Here is a 25071-nt window from a genome sequence, read left to right as displayed (position 1 = left end):
GCAAAAAACACATTTCAGATGATGTTAGTGTTCTTCAAATGTTCTGCTTTAAACAATGATATCGTCGACATATATTAGAATATGTTTCCAATTCCTAGCCTGAAGAGCAGAACAAATGGTTTGCTGGAAAGCTGCTGGTGCATTTAGACCGAAAGGAAGACCATAAAATTCAAAAACACCATCTTGGGTGATGAAGGAGGATTTGTGTTTTGTTTCTGGGTGCAGTGGTATCTGCCAAATTCCACTTGCACAATCAAGAACAGAGGACATCTGGGCATGTGTTTCACCAATAGCATCTTCCAAACATGGAAGAGGGGAAAATATTGGTTTCGTAACTGCATTGAGCTTGCAATAATCGACCACAAATTGATAACTTATGTCAGATTTCTTGACCATGACTTCTGGCAAATGCCATTCAGAATGACTTGGTTCTATTATGACTGGGTCTAACATTTCTTCAATTTTCTTAGCACATTCTTTTCTAAATAAAGATGACTGCCGGTAGAAGGGGAGTCTAACAGGACGGGTATGCTCTGTTTCAAACTTATGTTGATGCAGATGTGTTTTGCCTAGCTTTGACCATTCTCGTGCAAAAACAGATTTTTGAGACAAGAGGAAGCACTCAAGCTGTTGCTTCTTGGTCTCTGTGAGATCTGAGTCAAAATCCAGGTTAGCACTTAGCTTTGAGGGGCTAGAAGGGACTGCAGTGTTGACTGATGGATGATCTAAGATTGGCTCAGATTCCAATGTATGGACAGATGATGGGTCAATGATGGATGCTGTGGCTACTATTCGTTGACAAGTGGGAGTGCCTCTAGGCCAGAAAATGGCTCCAGTAGCAATACTCTGTTGCTCTCACAACGGGAGATTTTAACTGGAATATCAACCTGGGAGTGAGGAGGAATCTGAACTGTTTCGCGTCTAGCAAATTCTGCAATGGCATCCACCAAGCGGATATCAATCCATCATGCAGGTGAACTGTGCAGTTTGATAGATCAATTTTGACATGGTTAGACTTGAGAAAGTCTAAACCAAGAATGATGGTATGATGTAACGATGTAAAGACATGAAAATCTTGTGAATAAGAAGCATGGTCGATGTTGTAGAGTGACTAATCCTAACATAGGATGGCATTCTCCTCCAACACCAAGAATCTCTCTCTGATGAGATTTCTGAAGGTGAGACTCAGTGAGTCCTATTTTTGCTCCAGTGTCTAACAATGCTGTTGTTTTGACTTGTCTGACCTTAACATAAATGGTGTTTTAACATAATGGGGCTACAAGAGATGTTGGTTAAAGTTAGTAGAGGATTGGGTAGTAGGGATAGTAAGCCTAGTAGGTGGGGTAGATGGTTTTGGCTGTTTGAATGGGTGCCTGATTCTAGGTGGATCCTTGGAATCAGGCCGCGTTCGTATTGATTATTTATGTTAGACAGAAGAACCTGGTAACATACAGATGTATGATGACCACTCTTTCTACAAACATTGCAAATGGTATGCTGATGGGGACAGTAATTACGTTGAGAACAATACCCACAACATCCTGAGCATCTTTCTCTGTTGTTTATGCTGGATGGTCGGAGTTGCTCTCCTCTGAAGTCACGTGGTCACGTGTGCCGCGCCTGTGGACTGGCATAAGATGGCTGATGACCTTGTCTTGAGCTCTAGTCATCAAGTCGAGGTGGTGACTGGAACCTGACTCTTTGTTGACAGTCATCATGGAGCGTCTCCTGCTGTGTTGACATTGCAGCTGCAAAAGGCTTCTGTTGGCTCTTCATTAGCGACATCACTAGTGTTGATAGCTTAGTCACCTGGTCTGTGAGGTTAGCTTGATCTGGCTGTTGGATGCTGGGGTATGACTTGGCTGCAAGTTCACCCTGTTAACGCACCTCTTCCAATGTTTTGGGCTCTATTATAGACCCATTGTCTAACGGAAGGGTTCAGTCCATTCACAGCTATGGCAACTAAGATGTCGACTGGTATGGATTTACTAGAGGTAGCCTGCTGAAACCTACTGGTGTAATCTAATACTGATTCAGCTGGTTGATGATTGATCGCCAATACTGACAGATCAAATTGTCCTGATGGTTGAAATCTAGTAATAAAAGCTTCTTTCAAGCTATTCCAGACTGACTTGATATCCTCACTCAAGGCATGATGCCAATGTTTGGCTGGTCCTTCAAAGAGGACAAAATTAAACACGCTCTGCCTTGATCAGTACCTTGGAGTTTATAGTTTCTAGATATGACCACCAGGTATTTGCATCCTGCTTACCTGAATATTTAGGAAGCTGAATATGTGACATGGCCATGCTTGTGTTTGTTTGATGCCATGGAGGAAAAACTTTGAGTAGCTGCTGTTGAGGATGTTGTTGATAACGTTGATACGGTTGTTGATACTGACGTAGATGTTGATGTTGACGTTGGTACCCTTGACCATGACGTTGTGTGTGTTGCTGGTGATCTTGATATTGTAGAGGTTGGCGCCTGTGATGTGGAGCTGTTGTTGATGATGACTCTGCCTGGTAACTCAGGGTTACAACGAGTCAAGAGCCTCATCCTGTTCTCTGTGTTCTGCCTTTCATCAGCACCGGAAACTTTGATATCCATCAACTGACGTAGCTTGTCTTTGGGGACCTTTTTGCCTTGTGTGGGTGTGGTCCCGTTTGCTATGTCACAATGACCAAGGTAGTTGGGGAATTAACTTGGTAGAGCTGATTACTTGGCTATCACCTTTAAACAGAGAGAAGGCTGCTGAGTCCCTTTATGTCTTTATTCGTGGCAGAGTCAAATTTAATATTTTGAGAGATATTTAAACAATATTACATTACAAGATAGATGCAGTCAATGACTTGTTACATTAAATATATGATTGACAACCATACAGGAATTGATAGCGATTGGTTTGAACTTGCTTAACAGGACTGTTCTAATAGATAAGGTACAAAAAGCAAATTGTGAATAATAAAGGACTGGGAAGTATTTTATGCTAAGACAATTCATACAGGAACTGTGAACATTTACATTTACGGCATTCTTGTGTTACTGGTGTATTTACGTACAAATATATTTAACATACTGTATAATTTCAATGCCGTAAATGTTTAACCGAATGATAGAAGTAGCATGGCCAATATTCGCATGAGACGGTATTTACGTGAGATTACCCGCGGGTATTTACCACAATGTACTCTTTCTCATGCTATGTAATGTATGGCTTTATCTATCACTTGGCATATCAACAGTTAATGTACAGTGGAACTAAGCTACTAATATCTATATAAACACACACATACAATTAACATTCAAGTTACTTTGCGGTATAATGAATGACATATAACTTATTCTTAAATATTACAAATCATGGTAAATATATAGTTGCTTGCACAGGATATCATATAAGTTAAAGGCAAGAAGAATTTAACAAGAAAATAATGTTATCTTAACATAAAACAGAGAGAAAGCTGCTGAGTCCCTTTACGTCTTTATTTGTGGCAGTGTGAAGTATCTGCCACTGGACTTCGTATATATAGGGACTCAGGCCTTCTGTAGAATGCGTTAGTTACCTAATATTGAAACTATGATCTATATCTGCAACATGCGTGGCGTATTAATTACAATTATTTGACAGTTACGGAGAGCACTGACCACGTAATATCCTTTATATTCCACCTATCTGATACTAAAATGACGATGCGTTTGGCCATACACAGCATGTTACAGCCTGGGGCATATCCCTAGCGTGGCGGCCTTGGTGAGTTAGATAATCCAGAGTCACTGGTTTGTGATGGTCAGTTACCTGCACGGCAACTGATCAACATTATCTACAGAAATATATTCAGGTTTGGCTAGTTGTAAGATAAAATATTGAGAAAAATACGAAACGTATTATTGAAATATATCCACAATAATTATTGGTTAATTATAGTGATTTTAGAACTATAACACCAATTAAAGTAACTAAACAATTGATGTTTAAATATATGTAAATTGTCAGTGGAAGAGAATAAGCAGTTTAGATTAGATTCCATTTAGCTAAAAGGGTAAAACAGCAGTAAATTTACATATGAATGGACCACTGAACATCAGTGATGTCACGAGAACACGTGTTCTTCTTGAATGTGACGTCACTACCCGGGGATTCCTCGTCATGTCAGATCAGGCTGCTGATGCATTAATGTGGGTTGCTAATGCATAAGTGTGGGTTGCCAATGAATAAATGTGGCTTATGAATGTATTAGTGTGGGTTGCTGATGCATTAGTGTGGTTTGTTGATGTATTAGTGTGGGTTGCTAATGCATAAGTGCGGGTTGCTAATGCATAAGTGTTTTTTTTGTTAATGCATTAGTGTGGTTTGTTGATGTATTAGTGTGGGTTGGTGATGTATTAGTGTGGGTTGGTGATGAGTGAGTGTGTTTTGTTAATGCATTAGTGTGGGTTGCTCATGCATAAGTGTTTTTTTTTGTTAATGCATTAGTGTGGTTTGTTGATGTATTAGTGTGGGTTGCTAATGCATACGTATGGGTTGATAATGTATTCATGTGGATTATTAATGTATTAGTGTGGGTTGCTAATGCATAAATGTGTGTTGCCTATACGTTAGTTATTTTTTGTTAATGCATTAGTGTGGTTTGTTGGTGTATATCGGGGTTGCTAATGCTTAAGTGTGGGTTGCTAATGCATTAGTTGTTTTTTGTTAAGTGACTACATTTGTGATCGGTTGGTCACAACGAGTGCAAAATACTGGCTTTTCACTTTGACTGGTTTGGCGGTTTTCGTACCGCATGTCACATGATCAGCCTGTCGAATTTAGAATTCAGAAACGCCAGACTCTCGCGGGCCTCCTTTGCAGGTCACAGTGACACAGCAGTGCAACTGTCGCCCGGATCATTGTGGTCGGAAGAATGTCTATAAAGCTGTAACAAAACTTTTTCCGCATAGCAAGGAAGTCTGGCTGTCATGTAAATATTACACAGATATATCAGATATCACAAATAGATCCATAATACTCAGGCATTATGAATTACAATAATTCATTTTGGGATATCATTAAATGAATTATTGACATAAAATCAGGAATAGATAGCAAAACGATGCCCCGTGTGTAAATCTGTAACAAAACAGTGCTGCTTAGTGTCCTTAGCATAGCAAGCAAGGATTACTGTCATGTAAATATTCAACCTACACCGACATAGCTCACAACACTACCATTTATAACACAGAAGGAATAGCTCCGTTACATGAAACATGAAAAACACACCATGCGGAGGATCTGGTATTCGATATAATGATCTTCTATCAAAGCTACATACATTCAAAGTTGGTGATATAAAATGAGATCTGAACAATTAAAGCAGTACATGTACAGCCGTGTCTTGCTATTGAGATTACAAAATGTGTACACTTACAGACCGTGTCCTATTAAACCTTCATTCATCACATTTGAATAGCAAAGGACAGATGAGTGATTAAACACTTATATATAATGTGATTTTACTAAAACACAGTGAAATGTGCTTAAAGGTAAATACACAATTACACATATCTAAAACATAAATCCTCAACTCACACTGACTACAGTTGATTGAAAGGAGGATTGCGACATGTTCATTCACTTCAATGTAAATACCCTCACTGCATCCCATGTACACACGTACATGCGGCCACGCCCACCAACACACACTCCACGTGGACTCTGGACGCCATCCTGTGATGTCAGTATGTTTCTTACAAACTGTCCTGACTCAGTCAGATGGATGACTCTGTGTAGATTGATGTCTGTCACCAGGATGTCGCCTGTGCTGGTGCTTGTGATACCATGTGGATACTCCATCTCTGTGTCTCCTGTAGTGTTGTAGGTGAACACCACATCTCCCTCGGGAGTCAGACACACGACACACTTGGATCCCCAGTCAGACACCAGGATGTTTCCTGTCCTCGTGGTACAGAGGAAGAAGGGATACTTCAAGATGTATCTACTAGGTTGGCCTGGAAAAATTGACCTCAGCACGTGTCCCGCCATATCAAGGATATCAACACAGGGAGGGGAGTCAGAACCTGCTGCTAGTGTTGATGGTGTCAGAGACGTTATACTGTAGTACCGTTTGCTGGTTATAATGGTTGACAACAGCACCAGGTCAGGGTTGACTTGTACTGTTACAATATGACTGGCACCCGGCACAGTGACAGCCACCTGGTTGTCCTTCAACTTTGTTATACCATACGGACGACCACCCACACTGAGCCTGCTGTGACTTTGCTTCTTATTCCTGGTGTAGAAGGACTTCACACTGTTGTTGCTATAGTCTGTGACTACCACTGTGTCTGTACCATTCACCACTAACACCGTCATATCACTGGGGTTTGATATATCTGCATATCCTGCTACTCTGGTGTTAATGGTGCCCTGTAACGCAGGAGTAGCCTTCAGGTCCAGCACGTTAATGTTGCCCTGTAACACAGGAGTGGCCTTCAGGTCCAGCACGTTAATGTTGCCCTGTAACACAGGAGTAGCCTTCAGGTCCAGCGCGTTAATGGTGTCCTGTAACACAGGAGTAGCCTTCAGGTCCAGCACGTTAATGGTGTCCTGTAACACAGGAGTAGCCTTCAGGTCCAGCACGTTAATGGCGTCTTGTAACACAGGTGTAGCCTTCAGGTCCAGCACGTTAATGGTGTCCTGTTTACCAACATGTGTTTTCATCTCGTCGTGTTTCTTCAACAAATCCTCTTTATTCTCTTTCAACTCGGTTTTCATTGCAGTAATCTCTGACTCAATTTCAACAACCAAGTCACATTTCCTGTGATGGTTGGTGCAGCATGTTTGACAAACAGCTGTTTTACAATCTTTACAAATGTATTTGACATTTTCATCCTTGTGAACTTTACACATGACCTTTTTCCTAACCTTAACCTTCATATATGGAGACAGGTCAAATGCGCCACGATGACGGAAAAGTGGAATTAGTTTGTGCACCCACATACACAGTTCACAGAGTGCGTCGTCACAGACAGAACACCAAGATGTAGCTGGAGTTGTCTCCCCTTCCTCCTTACAAAAGCTGCAGTTGATCGTATCTGAAGTAATGATTTATTCACGTAGTGATACACACGTTGATAGAAGTGAAGTATTAACGAGTGTTGATATATTTGATATCAAAAGACAAAAGGGTGAGATTTTATTTATCATCAAACATCATTCTTCCAACTTTTTTAATTTGTAGACAGTAATAAGCATTGTCTTAGAAAGCACTGACAGCTTCAGTAGCAGAGCCATTAGTGATGTCATTCGATTGTGACTTCAAGGTAACCAATGATATCAGAATGGTCTGAAAAGCATTGAGACGCAATTTCATTGCAGCGAAATCTATAATATAGATATCACTTCATCTCATCCAAGCAGTATCTACAGTGGGAGCCAGTTTTGGACGATATATATGTAAACAAAGGAGGAGATTTCTGTATTATTTAAAGGTATGAAGTTCACCCCTACTCCTATGGACAAAGTTCATAACCGCCTCAAAGATTTACCCTTCACTGTAAACCCTCAATGAGGTAAATCAAACATTACAAAAAATGAATGAGCAGTTCTAAACAGATATTCAAACAACGATTCAATTGTTATTAAAGAAGCTGATAAGGGAGGCGCTTTAATAATTATGGACAGTAATTATTACCAAGAACTCTTAATAGATATTTTAAAATATGAATCTTGTTACAGAAAGCTTTCAGACAGTTCGGAGAAACCTGATTTACTAACTCTTAGAACATTAGTATGTGCACATTCTCAGTGTCTGACTAAAAACGAAGGGGATATTTATTAAATTTTTATGGCCTCCCTAAAGTTCATAAGAGCGCACAGATACAAGAAAAATGTCAAACATTGAATTCTGCTTATGTCAAAATACACCCCGTAAATGATTTAAAATTACGGCCAATAATTGCGGGACCCAAATGTCCCAAACACAGAATCAGTGACCTTATGGATAAAGTGCTAAAACCAATAACTGAACATGTCAGGAGCAACATAAAAGATACCACCGATTTTCTGAACCAAACATCCGCCTTCTCCAAGACATATTTGTTCCAGTTCGTTACAGTCTGATGCGCATTCATACATACGGAATTATGAAAAAAACATTGTTCATGGGTCAACGATACCTGCCTATTTTGAATCAAGTATTAAAATAGAGAAGATATTGAGCAAATACAAAATTTTCAACAGCCAAAGACAAGAAAAAAATCTTAGAAAGTTTGAATTATAAGTTCTGAATTATCGGTATCCACAGAAACAATGCAAAATATCTGCTCAAATCCACCAGCTTAGAAACAACACGTATTTCCGTAAAAGCCACAAACGCTCACCTTTAGATTCGGGGCCAAATGAGTCCAAAAGTCCCTGGATGACAAAGCTAGGTTTGAAGTCATCTGCCCATTCCTCCACTGGTCTCTCAGGGGCAGACACTTTCGTCATCTTCCTGCAGAATGGACACAGGAGAGACTTGGCACTGATGGCTTCTGGTCTGGTTTGGGTGTAGGTGATGACACATTTCCGACAGAAGGTGTGATTACATGCAAGTGTACAGGGCTTGTCAAACACCTCTGTACATATCGTGCATGTCAGAAAGTGTTCTGTTAACTTCTGGGAGGTCGCCATCTTACCTACAAAATATGTACCAGCCTGTGGAAAAATGCACTTCTTACCCTCAATCGCAGCTTAACACTCTTAAACACGTGACAGCGACACTAAGGCCGACTGTAGTTGTGGTATCTATCTTCTGTCCCGTCTATAAATGAGAAACAATAAAAACCTCTGTTGTGCTCACACATTCGCCTGTGAACTAATATCCGTTCCCGTGACCAAGTTTTGCGGCGACACCCACTCATTAGCATATCGAAAGTAGGAGTCGTTAATTTCGGACTAATTTATCAGACCCTACAATTATATGGTTATATAGAAGAATTTTCCCATATTGGTTACAGAAGCATTTGTCAGGAATCATGTCAGTAATAACTGTAACAGACACACGTGATATATACATACACATACCTCGGGATTGATCTCAGTATTAAAGTAAAGTGGTCGATTGGAGGAAATAGTGAATGTAGATCTTTGAAGTGTTACATTTAATTAGTTTATAAGAATCTGTCTGGAGATGACTGTATCGTTAGATGAACAATTGTGATGTTACTCGCACACTGTACTACTGAGGTTCACACATACCTGGTGACAGACAAGTCAGACCTACCTGATGCAGTGAGATTGGGTAACGAGTCAAGGGACAGTGTTCACAAGGCTTGATATAACCTTGTTGGACTTTGGACTTCGTTATCACTGGAAATACTGTGTTGTGCACTTCGTATCCTCGACACACACGTGTGACATTTGAAATAAAGAAAGGATATTCATACAGACCGTCAATAAGTCAAGGTTTCGTATAATATAATTAGTTACCAACATACATTTGCTAATATTTGTAAAACGTGCTCGCAAACAAAGTATTTTAAGCTGACGTGTTGGGTGCAACTCCCAGCTATTATATTATATAGGACATGTATGTTTTAGGTTTGAACATATTAGAGATGAGGTGAGGTATAATTGTGATTACATCGCTTCGAAGATTATTGATTATTGATTATTATTATTGCACTTTATAGCGACGTGCATGCACGTGTGTATGGTTGCTTTTACTAGTCCTGACTAATGCCGGTCTTATGCCCATTGAGATACCATGCTACAGTATAACATGAATACCCAACTCAGACACAGCATACTGATTCGGAGCCAACAGTCCTTGTTTTAGCCACTTACTGCCGAGCGCCAGGTAGCGTAACAATAAGTTGCATATTTCAACGTCTTTTTGTATGGCGCGACTGGGAATCGAACCTCGGGCTTTTCGCTCGCTGCGGGGACGCTCTACCACTAGACCACGAAGACGCTCTGAAATATTAGACTGGGGATAGAACCACGGACCTTTCGTTCTCTGCGCGGACGCACTACCACTAAACGAAGACGCTCTGGAATATTAGACGGACTTTTGATCAGAAATTAGAACAAGAAATGTATAACCAGTATAGTATAAAGGAGAGAAATTGCCTCCTTGACATTCAAATTATCTAGGAAAATATGTTTTATCTTTATGTAATGCTGTTAGGCCACGCTGTCTTTCTGCTGTTCTGTATGGTAGCATTCATTGCCTTTCGATACCCAAGACATTCTGTTTATTTCCTATCAATCCCCTGTATCGTTGATCAAATACAATATGAATTGGCAAACATTAATTTTGTCCCAGAAGCATTTCATAAAAGCGACAAAACCTTCCATATTGATAAGAAATTCAAACATTGTATCACATCTTACCCTTTAGGCTAGATCTGTCTTTTTATATACATCCCTGTGAAATATATAGTCAACTTCTTAGTTGTGATCGCACATTGTCAGCTTATGTAAAGTGTTTAAAATGAAATACTAACAACACGTCCCATTTTAATTCTGGAAACCCATTTGTCCAGAAACTCTACGGTCTTTGCTCAGTCTCGGTCAAAGGTATTTACAAAATTAAACATGCTGTTTTCATGGGAACATACTAAGGAAGAAATAGAAGAGAAAAGAAATTGTTCAGCCGTGGATGGAGTAGATCCATGGTGCAATAAATGGAGATTCACCCTTTCAAGTAAAAAAACTGTTGGAGTTCTATTCAAACGCCAGGGGAAAGATGCTATGATACCCCGTATCTCCATAAAAGGCAAACCAATCAAATTTGAAAAATCCGCAATATTTCTTGGAGTGTTCCTTGATCAACACCTCACTTGGCGCAAACATATAGAATAGGTGGAAAACAGATGTGAAAAAGACCTGAACGTGTTGCAATGTCAGGCACATCTTGGGGCTCATCGAGGGACACTAAGCTGGACCTCTACAAATCACTTATCAGATCAAAAATTGACTATGGTTGTGAGGCCTTTCACTCAGCATCAAATACTGTCTGACAGACAGAATACAATACAAAGCCGTAATGCTGGCCACAGGCGCAGCAACAAGCACCTCATTAGAAGCACTAAAAGTAGAAACGGGGGAACTCCCATTGAAACTAAGAAGATATTATACTAAGGCAATATTATCGTTCTGGGGATGAACATCAAACCCTTTGGTTAAAAAGATATGGCAAGACAAAAACAATCCAGATGAAGCCCTAGCTCGAAAAAATCCCTCACTAAAGCCATTCTAGCCGAGCACTTCTCATCTGTCAGCAGCAACACAAATTGCAGCAAATAATTCAAACAGGAAAAAATGCTTATGCTTAAGATATCAAAACAGATGCATAGCAAGCATCTGGTATACAATATACCATTTACTGTGAGTGTTGATGGAGTGGAGTTTGATGATGCGATACAACATAGAAAAGGCACAGCACTTGATCTTGACACAACCAGTTACGAGATATTGAAAAACCTACCTGATCAAACCAAAAGCTTACTCACTAAGTTGTGTAACACGATATGGTCCAAAGGAGAACTCCCAAAAGCATGGAAACATGCTGTAGTTATCTCGCTTCTAAAGCAAGGGAAAGACGAAGCCCTCCCAAACTCTTATCGACCGATCTCATTCACCTCAAACATGTGCTAAGCTTTGGAAGCCATGGTTACGAAAAGGCTCATGCATCACCTTGAAACTGGCAAACACATCAAACCTGACCAAAGTGGCTTCCGGGAGGGACACTCGTGTCAAGATAATATTCTAAGACTGGAAAATGAAATACAAATGCTCAATAAAACAGACAATACCCAGCCGCAGTATTTCTGGACTTCAGCAAAGCCTTCAATATGGAATGGCATGACAGACTCCTCACAAAATGGAGCAGAAGGGAACATGGCAAACTTCATAGCTATCAGTTAAAATAGGGAACAATCGATCTGATCCTATGGCACTGGACAATGGCACGCCACAAAGCAGCATTATCAGCCCAACCCTGTTTAAGATCTTGATCAATGATGTTTTGATCATGTCACTCTCCAACCCAAACTTCTAAATTCGCTGATGACGGAGCAATATGGGTAAAGCACAGAGATATTTCACAAATCAGTAAAAACTCCAGTCAGCCGTGGATGGAGTAGATCCATGGTGCAATAAATGGAGATTCGCCCTTTCAAGTAAAAAAACTGTTGGAGTTCTATTCAAACGCCGGGGGAAAGATGCTATGATACCCCGTGTCTCCATAAAAGGCAAACCAATCAAATTTGAAAAATCCGCAATATTTCTTAGGGTGACACCTCAACACCTCACTTGGTGCAAACATATAGAATATGTGGAAAACAGATGTGAAAAAGACCTGAACGTATTGCAATTTCAGGCACGTCTTGGGGCACATCGAGGGACAATAAGCTGGACCTCTACAAATCACTTATCAGATAAAAAATTGACTATGGTTGTGAGGCCCTTTCACTCAGCATCAAATACTGTCTTGAGGCGCCTAGACAGAATACAATACAAAGCCCTACTGCTGGCCACAGGCGCCTCACTAGAAGCACTAAAAGAAGAAACGGGGGAACTCCCATTGAAACTAAGAAGATATTATACTGAGGCAATATTATCGTTCTGGGGACGAACATCACACCCTTTGGTTAAAAAGATATGGCAAGACAAACACACTCGAGATGAAGCCCTAGCTCGAGAAAATCCCTCACTAAAATCATCTGGAATATTAGTACGTAAACTGATCCGAAGTCACAATTGTGATGACATTCAGCCTCCAGAAAGTCAATATAAAGGGTTACACCCTCCCTGGACTTTAAATACTCCCAAAGGTGACACTTCTTATTTATTATCGGGCTAGGTTAAAACAAGAATTGCAGTCAGATCCGCTGTCTGTCATAGATCTCCTAAAGCCAAGAGATGCAATAGTGAAGGCCAAACTAGCTCTATTTCTGAGCGATGGACAGCTACTCGAACGTATATAAACAGAACAGCCAAGGATAAAAAGGAAATTATATAAATATAAGAAAATAGAAATCATATCAATACAAAAACAGAAATTATGTGAATACCAAACTCACAATAGATATGTGTACCCAACTTACACACATGAGTCCCAAAGAGAGACAGGTCAGCCGAAATTGCTCAGACAGAAGGCGACCTCTTAAACACTTAATGCAACAACAGTCAGTGAGGTATCACCACCATGACTGGTATACGGAGGGTTGAGTACATAGAGTCTCAGAGAGGAACCCCACATGTATTCCTTGATGGGTTCACTTACTCTAAGAATCGAACCAGAGGCCAGACCATACACTGGAGATGTATCATCAGGATATGCCCATGGAAATGTTCCACTGTTGGAGACTTCCTTAAATATGTCTCAGACCACTGCCACCCACCTAGAGGTCAGACTCCTATCAAGTTTGTCAGAAGGACCTAGGACAAAAAAAACCCTGCAGGGTTTTCATGCCCGTTTCACCTGTAGTCTTCCACATCAGCATCCCAACACGTCTTAATTCAGTAAAGCCAATTAACTATACCAATATTTATACTCATATTGCCAACAACAGAATATTTAAAAAAACATTTGTATTCATTGAAATTTCCTGTACATGGCTAATGTTTTGATTGGCTCATGACTATTAAATTGGATCAAAGTTGCATCCACATTTGTAAAGTGGTGTACAAATCAACTGTGCCTTTCACACCTTGCTCTGTTCCCCTTCTGAGGCTTACAACTACATCTCAGAAGCTCTTGGCATGACTTAGAAGCTTGTGGTAGAGTAGCCCACAAAGGCTCCTGATACTGATCTTGCTCATCCTGACTCTGGTGGCGGAGGGAGGTCTCTAGACTCACTCCCATCAGTGGCCAGCTTGAAATGCAGCTCTTTGACATGTTGGTACAAAGCAGCTGATGTAGGAGGAATGGAATCAGTGGATCTACCTTCCTTAGTGAATAATTCCCTCCGTGCCTCATCTACTCCTGTACAAATACAGGCCTGTCATCGTATCCCAATTGCGTGGATCGAAAAATCATGGTGTCAATCACTGGATTGTCTGGTCCAGACTCGATTATATACAGACCGCCGTCATATAGTTGGAATATTGCTGAGTGCGGCGTTAAACAACAAACAAACAGATACTGTCCCTTTCATACATACAGACAACATAATACTCAATGACTCTCATTATGTTTACCACATCCTGATCAGTTGGTCCGCCATCATATAGCTGGAATATTGCGGAGTGCGGTGCTAAACAACAAACAAACAGATACTGGCCCTTTCAAACATTCAGACAACATTATGCTCAATGACTTTCATTATGTTCACCACATCCTGATCAGTTGGTCCGCCGTCATATAGCTGGAATATTGCTGACTGCGGTGTTAAACAACAAACAAACAAACAAAAAGATACTGGCCCTTTCAAACATTCAGACAACATTATGCTCAATGACTTTCATTATGTTCACCACATCAGTTGGTACATCAATCGACATGAACAACTCTGTTGCTTCACCATACACATCCCATACTTCTTTTTCCTTCTCCACACAAAAAAAAGATGCCTGGTCACAGCTTATAACTGCATTTAAAGCTGGACATGAACAGCTAAACATCTGAATTGTTTGCCAGTTCCAAAAGCCATCCAGAGGTGTGACACATCTAGTTGACACCGATCAATACTGCAGGGATATGTTCTTCGTTGTGCAAGAACGTTTTAGCGCCCAGGAGAACGTTTTAGCGACGCTTATTACTTAACGTCATAAGTTAGACTGTGGAATTGTAATGGTATGGGGTGGCATCACAACTCATGGGAGAACACGTCATCATTGTTAATGGTAATTTGAAAGGTGTAAGCTACCAGTACGACATAGTTCAAGATCATGATGTACCTCTTGTGCAAATGCAGGTACGTCACGTCATGTTGCAGAAGGATATTGCCTGCCCACGTTTCACATGTTCTAACAGACTTTTTGAGGCAGCATAACATTGCTGTACTGCAATGACCAGCTGTTTCTCAAGACCCCTCCCCCAGGGAACAAGTATGGGATAGGATGTAACGACGCCAACGACAGGACCAAAACCAGCCAGCTCAGTGCACCACCATAGGTAGCTCATTTTGGGCCAATCTTGACCTTTGGAACATCCACCAGGCTGTTTTCAATCATCTGGTGTCCTCAATGCACCGACACTGACTCGCCTGTATTACCACTAACGGTGGTCACACCTGACATTGACATTGTTCATTGAGTTGTTACACCACCCCTTTTTCAGAGCATGAAGCTATGTTCCCGGATACCAAGTATAAATTTGGTCAATGAATGACCAAATATTATGTTATTATTTTCAATAATATAATATTTACATTACTTTATATGAAACACGGGTACTTTTTTCTGCAAGTATATTTCTGAGATAAACAATATGCCTACACTTGTAAATGTGAAAAAGAACAATAAAAACATATACAAAATGGAATAAGTTTCAATATTTATTAATAATTGCATATTTTCAACAAGTAAATACAATTCGAGGGTTATTAGCTTACACATGTACCCTCCATAAATAGGGATCGCCACTTCAACAGTTCTACTTGTGAGAGTCGTATACGGGTGTTAACCAGGTAGCTCACCTGGTTACTTGCTAGGTAACATTACCACTGATCCTATCTTACAGGTCACCAGCTGGATGTTTTGTTTGTTTGTTAATTTACACCACACTCATCAATATTCCAGCTATATGACTGCGGTCTGTAAATAATCGAGTCTGCCAGGCCTCAAAGTTGCGACTTAAACTGTCGCCAATGCAACCTAAATTTCAATTTGTCTACTGTCTAAAATTCAGAGGTAGCCAAATGACTACCTTGAAAAATATCTTGTGGCGACTAAATTCTATTTCTACACATATTTAGACACAAAAATGAACATGTCTGCTACTAATTGTACTTGCAAATAATTCCTCCCAAAGTCAACAATGAACCGAAATACATAAAAATTAATGTAATTCGTATTTTATTTTCGTTGATAGTTTATTGGATAAGCAAGGATATACCAACAATGTATATGATCTACTAACATAAATTGGATCATTGTTCGAGTCACAAATAACAAAACCCAAGTACAGTTTCCAATAATATACAATAATAGTATTTGATCAAAGCCAATTTCAAATGCTTTTGGCCACCTACACTATTGGCTTGACTTCTCAATTTTACCACTGGCTACCTGGAAAAAAATACTTGTTGCCATATGGCTACTTGGTAAAAATTTAAACTTTGTGGCCTGCCTGGACCAGTCTGTAGAAATCAAGTCTGGACTATACACTCCAGTGATCGACATCACAAGCATTGATTTGCACAGTTGGGATACGATGCATCAACCAAGTTGGCAAGCCTGACCACCGATCCCGTTAATCGCCTCTTACGACAAGCATAGGTTGCTGAAGTCAAATTCTTCACGGGTCGCCAGCTGGAAGTCGTTCATGGTATCGACACATGTAATGTTTCTTCATCACTCATTATGGACTGTATATATGTGACCCTCCAGGAGAAAAAAGACCTAATGGGTGCTAGGATACAATTGTGCTGTGGGTGAGTGAGTGAGTATGGTTTTACGCAACTTTTTGCAATGTTCCAGCAATATCATGGCTGGGGACACCAGAAATGGGCTTCACACATTGTACCCATGTCGGGAATCGAACCCGGGTCTTCTGCGTGACGAGCGAACGCTTTAACCACTAGGCTACCCGACCGCCCCTGTACATGATGTATTGTAACCTTGCTGTATTGTTTTAACCCATAGCCACTATAGACGTGACACAGGGAACAGTGTTTGACAGTAAACAAGACATTTATCACTTTGGTGATGACAAGCCTTTTCAAAAGATTTCCTGGCTATATTGTGCCACCATCAGTGACACAGGGCAGGATGGAGACAAGTTCTGGGCATCTGAGATTCTCATATTGATCTCATGTTAGGATCTCTCCATGATAGCTCGCTTCCTCTTTCGGTGATTTTGAACCATGGCCGATGTAACCAGTTTCTCCGTTTCTCTCTTCTCCCATCTGAGGAAATCATTCAGTCCCTTCTGCCCAGCACAAAACAAAACTTTCTCTGTCTCGTCCAGTCGCTCGGTCAATTGAGAATTGTCTTCGTTCAAGGCATTCTGGGAAGAATCCATTATTTTACGAAATCGAGACTGGAAAGTCTGAAAAAACATAATGAAAATTACAAAACCAATACAGGCAATTTCAAATTGCATTTATTATGGTTATCAAAGGCTTCTCTTCACTGGTTTTGAAGTGAGGTGAGGTGAAATGGGGTTGAACATCACGTCCTAGATTATTGCCCTTATATAGCAACAAGCATGCACGTGTGTGTGGCTTGTACTAGTCCGGACTGATGTTGATTTATAGTGCTAGTCCACTGAAATACCATGACACAGTTTAACATGAATACCCCACTCATGCACAGTATACTGACTCCGAGTCAACCAGTCCTTGTTTTAGACTATCAATGCCAGACACCAGACAGGGTAAAAACAAGTACCATCTTTTAACGTCTTTAGGTATGACACAGCCAGGTATCGATCTCCCGACATTCCACTCTCCGGACGGACGCTCTACCATGAGACCATGGTCTCACTGGGTTCGAGAAGTGAAAGGCATTACACAATCAATCAATGGTTATAATCAATTTGTTAATAATTAAAACATACAAATCTTATCAGTCATCAAAAAAAATCTGTTATTTAACTTGTCAGAATGAAGTCTCAAACATGTTTAAGTGCCTCAGTACAGACTGGAGCAAGTATCATGATTGAAAATGTAATCCTTGTTTCTAATAAAAATAAGATAAATTCTCCAGCATGTCCAGTTGGACAAGGGTCCAAATAGTTTTTCATTCGGAATGTGATATCCTTGGAAGAATCATCATGAGTATGAGGGCTGTAAACATTTTCTTTATAAAACATAAATTTTATAGCACAGATTGTGTGCAATGACTCATAAGTACTTTTGTGGAAACTATGCTAACAGCTTTTATCATATTTATTACATTTTGTCCATTTACCTTGTTTACCATGTCAGCAGGAGAAATATTACATGTATGGTGATGTTCCCTATTTCAATGTTTTCTTGCATGAATAATTTTATTGTTTTAAAGAAGAATCATTTTTTGTCTATAATTCACAATCAAGGCTATTTTCGGTCCTTCAATCAGGCACAGGCTAGGTCCCCAACTTCCCATGTTTGTCATGAGCTCCCTGTCACATGGGGAGGATTTAATGTATGACCTGGCTGATTGTGTCACCAGAGTACGACTGCTAGGAACTTTTCATGACGTAAACAACAAGTCATGCAAGTTGGCCTGCTCTACACTTCATTACTTGTACATTACAGGATATATATTTGCTTCACTCACTCATTCATGTGTAGTAGGGCGTGGAGTCATCCCACAAAATACATCCTTACCTTGTCATCAGCTTGCTAATAAGGTTGATCTCTTAGGTCATGTGGACAAGGCATCAGACCTCATATATCATGTCTGTGGTTTGAATCCCATTACAGGACTTGGACATTCTATCGCCGCTACATTTTATTCCACATGTACTAATGCCAAATGAAAACGGTTTAACCATAATATTAATCATGTTTATAAATGATTTCTCACTTCTAGTATTTTCTGTCATTATAATAATGATAATATACACAGACCCTCACATGTATAATATCTCACCTTCAATAAACACTTGGCAATATCAGTTCCCTCTGGATGCTCGAAGTTTAGGAGTTGTGAACCAAAGCTGTAGAAGAATGGTCCCAACTTGTGTAGGTCCACAACACTGGCATCTGCAGACAAGATCTCTCGATAACCTTCACGATATTGTTTGGGCATTTCCACGCTAACAATGTGGCGCTTACGACTACACAGTGCTCTTGCCATCCAAAATGGAAGTTCCATTTTTGTGTCAGCTGGAAGATTATCGCCTTCAGAGCTTGGATCTAAATACCCTGCAACGAAAAAACATGTAACCATGGTAACTATTACTAAATGAATGACAGAACAATCAGTGTCTTCTACTACAACTGGCTCCCTGGCTCAAGTCTAGCAAAGTTTCTTAATGAACATACTGAACCATCAGTAAATGGCGGTCTGGCAGTCAAATAGGCCTATAATAGTGCTTTCATCTCTGTCGATTATAAGGCCTATATCAGTAGCTGTTCCGTGCCCCGCATATTAAATGCATTAATGTCCCTATGACCCTTCAACATGAACACAATAATTAATCAATAATCATGATAACAATATCCGTGAATCATTGAAACTTGAACACAAACACACCCGTGAGTTTCCGAATACCAGGTAAACATTTGTTCACGGTACGATTAAAAGTATACTTACCTAAACGGTAAATAGGCATTACAAGTTTACAGGGCATTTTCTCCTGCGTTGCCAATATATCGTCCAGGGAGAAATAGTTACCCTCCGCCATTCCGATCTTATCGCATCTGCACAGAAAGAAAATCCAAATAATGCGCCAGATCCGCCAATGTCAAGGACGAACTGAGCTATCCTTGTTTTGTGTTGTAATAATTTCTACACAGGGACAAATGCTCAAATTTACTTAAATATATAAAACAAGTTAGTTATTTAGACTGTTACATATTGTGCATGGCGATATGTCTTGTTAATTTGAACGCAAGATTACATCTTATCCACTTGACGTAAGGAATTAATATATAACAATGATTACTCCCCGGCGACATTTCCGGAAGTAAAACACGTGTGCTTGTTGATAGCGTATTGCTTCAAAGTGTTTCGGTTTTCACCACATATTCCACTGGAGGTACCGTTTGGGATTTGGTTTGCAGAGGACGAAAAACTTCTTCACAAGGCCGAACGGCGTTTTAGGTAAGTTGCTATGTGTGTAATGTTAAATGTAGTCGCACACGGACCCTACAGAAGTTACTCGTTACTTTTCTGGTGTTATGACGACACTGCGTACTGCCGTTTTGAATTCTACGGTCGTATCGAATAGTTCTTGAAGTGATATTCAGAAGTTTAGAGTTAGAGTAGTGCAATGTAACTGCCAAATGCTGTGAGGCTACTCCTGCTTTGTCCTGATATCAAGCGAGATGTTTTTTTCCTGCCTGCATCAAGGGGAAGCAACTCCGTTAACCTTGGTCACCGCACTGACTGAGGTCGCGCGCAGATTGTCGGGTGCCAGTGGAAACGGACCAGTGCCCAAACAAGACCAACCGATTAGGCCATAACGGCCCATGTCTCTGTTCAGACGAACCAGTGTGGTACCAGCTGGATTGAAACCAAAGAACGTATCTCTAGTCACATACACAAATTATTATTAAAAATAGATCTTGATTAATTTGTCAGAGCTTAGAGTACTTACAAAGGTACAATGCGTGAAACTTCTGTTTTCTCTCTTGAAAACGACCGTATAATTGGGGATTTTACTTTTTAATATTTGTCTCTTACGAACACTCCCCAAGAATAATAACTGAAGTAAAGAGAATCCTCTACCGCTTTGATTATCAATATTAATAGATAACACCTTAAAACTCGCAAGTTGATATGGTCATTATTATCTCCAAATTCAGTTGATATAATTGGTTTTGATTTGTTAATTGACTGCCGATGAGTAGATTACAGGGGTGGCTGTAGTTGTGGGACAGATGAGAAGTAGCACACAGGCCATGAAGTCAGTGGTCCTAGAGGTTTTTGGAACAATGACAGTGCACATAAGTAATATATATACTTAATTAATTTTCCTACGAAGCATCTCTGCAATTTAAAGTAATTGTTTTGAGTGTAAAATTACGAGTGTGTATGTAAAAGTGTGTGCGAACATATACAAAAGTCATGTATGTTTATGTATTTATGAATGAACTACAAGTAATTCCGTGCCATATTATTGGCTAACCAAACAATTTTGTTTAAACCGAAATAGGCCATGTCCACAAACGGACTACCTTTTCTTGACTTGTTGATAATAGAATGGGCGGGGCTTGTGTTGCATTATTGCGCTGAACTTATTGCACAGTTTTTGTGTGTGTGCTGATGATTAAACAAGCAGACTGTGTATTTATTTTATTTATTTATTTATTTATTTATTTATTTATTTATTACGGAAGCCAATTCTCAAAAGTATAATTTTATATCATTTAAATAAAAGGATAATGAACATATAATGAGTACGAAACTAAAAAATAATTTTACGTTTTTCAGTCAGATAATTCACTGGTCCATTTCAATTAGACAGGTGGGCCGTTATGACTAAATCAGCTGGTATGTTTTGGACGCTAGTCCGTTTAGAATGCTATCCTTAGATTCTGTTAGACTGCAATAGGTTACAGTTAGTGTAACCAATCATTTAAGCAAATTCGAAATGGATCCGCGAATGTTTTATGATCAACGCCTGATGTGCGTACCATGTTGTGCCTTGCTGCGTGTACCTTTATTGCGCATATTTTCATCATGTTATTTCAGACGTGAGTAGGGGGCACGGGTGGCCCAGTCGTCTAAGGCGCCGCGATTCGCTGTGCAAAGTTGCGTCCCCTGGACACGCCAGAAACCTATGATTGTGGGTTTGAATCCCGGTTCACCCCGATTATGTTTCTAGGTTTGTCAGCACCATACCCGTGCTCGTGGGTTTCACGGCTTTCCTCCCACATTAAGCTGACACGCCGTGATATAACTGGAATACTTTTAAAAGCGGCGTTAAACCCAACTCACTCTCAGAGGTGAGTATTTTCCATAACAGTCGACAGTGATTCTTGTCTACGTTTCTAACAGCTAGTTACTGCGTCATGTGCATGTGCCCACACTATAGTTATCTGCTACATTGACTACGACTGTACGTTTTATAAGAAGGTAGTCAGTCTTAAACATGTGTAAAAGGACCCGCATCAAATTGGCAATAAACGGAACCATGTATATTCTCATGAATATGAAAGAAAAACAAATTTTACTTTAATAAAAGTGTTTGAAACTCAGGTAACAGTATGTTATTTCATTATCACCAATCTAGTGGCGTGTGGATGAGATCTGATTGACCATTGCTGTTAAAAAACAAAACCTGTTTAGAAGGGGATCGACCAGTAATTATTTTCTGTGCATCAGTGCCAACTAAGTACATGGCAAAAATGTTTGTTTGTTGTTGCAATTTCTGCTATATAACGACGGTCTGTAAATAATCGATTCTGGACCAGACAGTCCAGTGATAGACATCGTGAGCATCGATCTACGCAAGTGGGATACGATGACATGCATCTACCAAGTCAGTGAGCCTGACCACCCGATCCCGTTAGTGGCCTCTTACCTCAAGCATGGGTTGCTTTTCTGACTCGGATCTTCACGGATGACAAAATTGTACATGGTGTATTTCCTTTGGTTGTAGTTATCATTCAGTCACGTGATATATGACGTCCATTGCAGCTTTCATCATCTGGATTTGTTTGCAGGTGTTTGTTTGAAGTATTATACTCGGTATAATATGCGTAGGAGTGTCGGAGTAAAATGTATAATATTACTCAGCTCAAGGCTGCGATATGGTTCAATCAATTAAAATCAGATCTAGGTTCTCGCTGTTTAGCATAGCGAGAACTAAGATCTGATTTTAATGAGATTGCGATATTGTTCCCAATACCTTTCCACAAGTTGTAGCGACTGTGCTTGTCGTAAGAGGCGACTAACGGGATCGGGTGGTCAGGCTCGCTGACTTGGTTGATGCATGTCATCGATCCAAATTTCGTGGATCGACGCTCATGATATCAATCACTGAATTGTCTGGTCCAGACTCGATTATTTACAGACCGCCTTCATATAGCTGGAATAGGGGCGGTCGGGTAGCCTAGTGGTTAAAGCGTTCGCTCGTCACGCCGAAGACCCGGGTTCGATTCCCGACATGGGTACAATGTGTGAAGCCCATTTCTGGTGTCCCCCGCCGTGATATTGCTGGAATATTGCTTAAAGCGGCGTAAAACCATACTCACTCACTCACTATAGCTGGAATATTGCTGTGTAGGGCATAAAACAACAAACCAACCAACCACAAGTTGTATGCCTATGGACATGGTCATTGGTGAATTTGTTTTGCAGTCCTTATGTATTCGCATCAAATCAAGTACAGGGTGAGCGAGTATGGTTTTGCGCCGCTTTTAGCAATATTCCAGCCATATCACGGTGGGGGGACTCCGGAAAATGGGCTTCACACATTGTACCCTTGTGGGGCATCGAACCCGGGTCTTCGGCGTGACGAGCCAACGCTTTAACCACTTGGCTACCCTACCACCCCTCCATTACTCGGGCACTATAGACATGAAAGAGGATTACGCCACCTTTCCAGCAAGTGAATGCAAGTACTGTTTTCAGGGAACATGGTGACTTCCTGACGATGCGATACATACCTCGGTAGTAAGATAACACCCTTATGCATGAAAACGCCAATGGCTGTCAAACGTTTATAATTACGTAATTTTGTACTAATACCATTTAAGTTGTTCGATGAAACCATCAAAAGTAGTATTCCAATCACAGTGGTAGGTAGTGCATCTTCCCGAGGCAATAGAGTCCGGTTTCCACCCTCCCCGAACTTGACTGGAATTTCTGGGTTCGATCGTAGCGGCACCAGAGGCTATTACGAGTTATGTCCCTTTTATGTCCCTCCTATTGACCAATCAGATTTCACCTCTCATATAACTTACATTTGCTTCAAACAAAATGGCGTCGCCCAGGCAAGACGATCTGATCGATAATCAATAATAAAGTATCTATCTTATAGTAAAATGGGTCTTACATCGCGAAGTGCATTAGTCACGCGAGCACTTTGATTAAAAACATAAAAGATTTGGAAAATATGTTGCAAATTCTGCAATCGATCGAAATCTGCACAGCAGTTTACGAACCGGTTGTCTAGTTCGTAACGCGATTTTGATTATTGACTGCATATGCTCGTTAGTCCAGCCAAAACTCCATAATTCCATCAACAGTATTCACTCACCACGTGTAATTGAACAGTCACACATCATTTGCATTGTCACCAACATTCACCATTTGCCGCTGTTGCTCTGATCACAGCTACAGGGAAGTCTCCGTGTGGAGTCCATCTCCCCGAGGCAAGGGAGTAAACAGGCTACAAAAGTCCAGTTGCCGCCCTTGCCGAACTAGGCCGGAATTTCTGGGTTCGACCGTAGCGCCACCAGTGGCTATTACGAGTTATGTCCCTCCTATTGTCCAATCACATTCTAAATCTCACATCACTTGCATTTGCTTCCAACAAAATGGCAGCGTCCAGTTAAGACGATCTGATCAATAATCAAGATCTGAATTGTCCCTATTGTAATTAAACCGGTCTTACTTCGCACAGTGTATCAAATCACGTGAACACCTGTATTAAAACATGAAACGATTTTGAAAATATCTTTTGACGCTAAGTTGCCGGTAAACATGCTTTGCAAATCCTGCATTCGACCGAAATCTGCACGGCAGTTTACAAACCGGATGTTGATTTCAGTGATTTTGATCGGACTATGCAAAGATTCGTTAGTCCAACCAAAATATAACTCCATAATTTCAGCCCAGTTCGGCAAGGTTGGAAACTGGACTTTTATAGTCAATTTACCCCTTGCCTCGGGACGATGTGTGAAGTCAAGTGCGTGAGTGTGTTGGGTTTAAACAGTATTCCAGTTATATCGCGGCGTGTCAGCTTAATGTGGGAGGAAAGCCCCAAGTGATGCAGGTCTCAGACGTTTACCACTTCGGTGAGACCCGCGAGCACGGGTATGGTGCTGGTAAACATAGAAATATAATCGGGCTGAACCGGGATTCGAACCCACAATCATAGGTTTCTGGCGTGCCCAAGGGACGCAACTTTGCATAGCGAATCGCGGCGCCTCAGACGACTGGGCCACCCGTGCCCCCTGTGGAGTCAAGGATGGGCTTACTGTAAACGGCGTGACAACATTCACAACACAGCTGAGCATGTTATTGTGGAGCCACCCAAGTTGACTCGTGTCAGTTGCCATGTCTTACTGATGTGGGTGCAGCTGAACTTTTGTGTGAAATGTAAACACAAGCGCTCA

General features: G+C 40.6%; 2 protein-coding genes across 4 annotated transcripts; both read right to left on the bottom strand.

The window, feature by feature from the left end:
- Positions 1–4393: 4393 nt before the first annotated feature.
- On the bottom strand, positions 4394–9320 carry LOC124124227. Of its 2 annotated transcripts, none has more exons than XM_048399057.1 (3): positions 9243–9320; positions 8359–8655; positions 4394–7071 (listed from the first exon to the last, which is right to left on the bottom strand). In XM_048399057.1, the coding sequence occupies exons 2-3, from the start codon at positions 8648–8650 to the stop codon at positions 5609–5611; spliced, it is 1755 nt and encodes a 584-aa protein (XP_048255014.1). In that variant the 5' UTR covers positions 8651–8655; positions 9243–9320; the 3' UTR covers positions 4394–5608. The 2 variants fall into 2 exon arrangements, with proteins under 2 accessions (XP_048255014.1, XP_048255013.1); XM_048399056.1 differs by having other exon boundaries at positions 9218–9305.
- A 6141-nt stretch (positions 9321–15461) lies between these two features.
- On the bottom strand, positions 15462–20113 carry LOC124125753 (DNA replication complex GINS protein PSF3-like). Of its 2 annotated transcripts, XM_046489120.2 has the most exons (4): positions 19951–20113; positions 19376–19482; positions 18710–18984; positions 15462–17180 (listed from the first exon to the last, which is right to left on the bottom strand). In XM_046489120.2, exons 2-4 carry the CDS (start codon positions 19464–19466, stop codon positions 16947–16949), a joined length of 600 nt encoding a protein of 199 aa, XP_046345076.1. In that variant the 5' UTR covers positions 19467–19482; positions 19951–20113; the 3' UTR covers positions 15462–16946. The 2 variants fall into 2 exon arrangements, with proteins under 2 accessions (XP_046345076.1, XP_048255011.1); XM_048399054.1 differs by lacking the exon at positions 19951–20113 and having other exon boundaries at positions 19376–19541.
- Positions 20114–25071: the final 4958 nt, after the last annotated feature.

Source organism: Haliotis rufescens, unplaced genomic scaffold (assembly GCF_023055435.1).
Source record: "Haliotis rufescens isolate VD_foot unplaced genomic scaffold, xgHalRufe1.0.p SCAF_19, whole genome shotgun sequence".
In the NCBI taxonomy this organism is placed as follows: Eukaryota; Metazoa; Mollusca; class Gastropoda; order Lepetellida; family Haliotidae; genus Haliotis; species Haliotis rufescens.
Note: the sequence above shows the minus strand (reverse complement) of the source record. Positions and strands in the feature narration are given on the sequence as shown.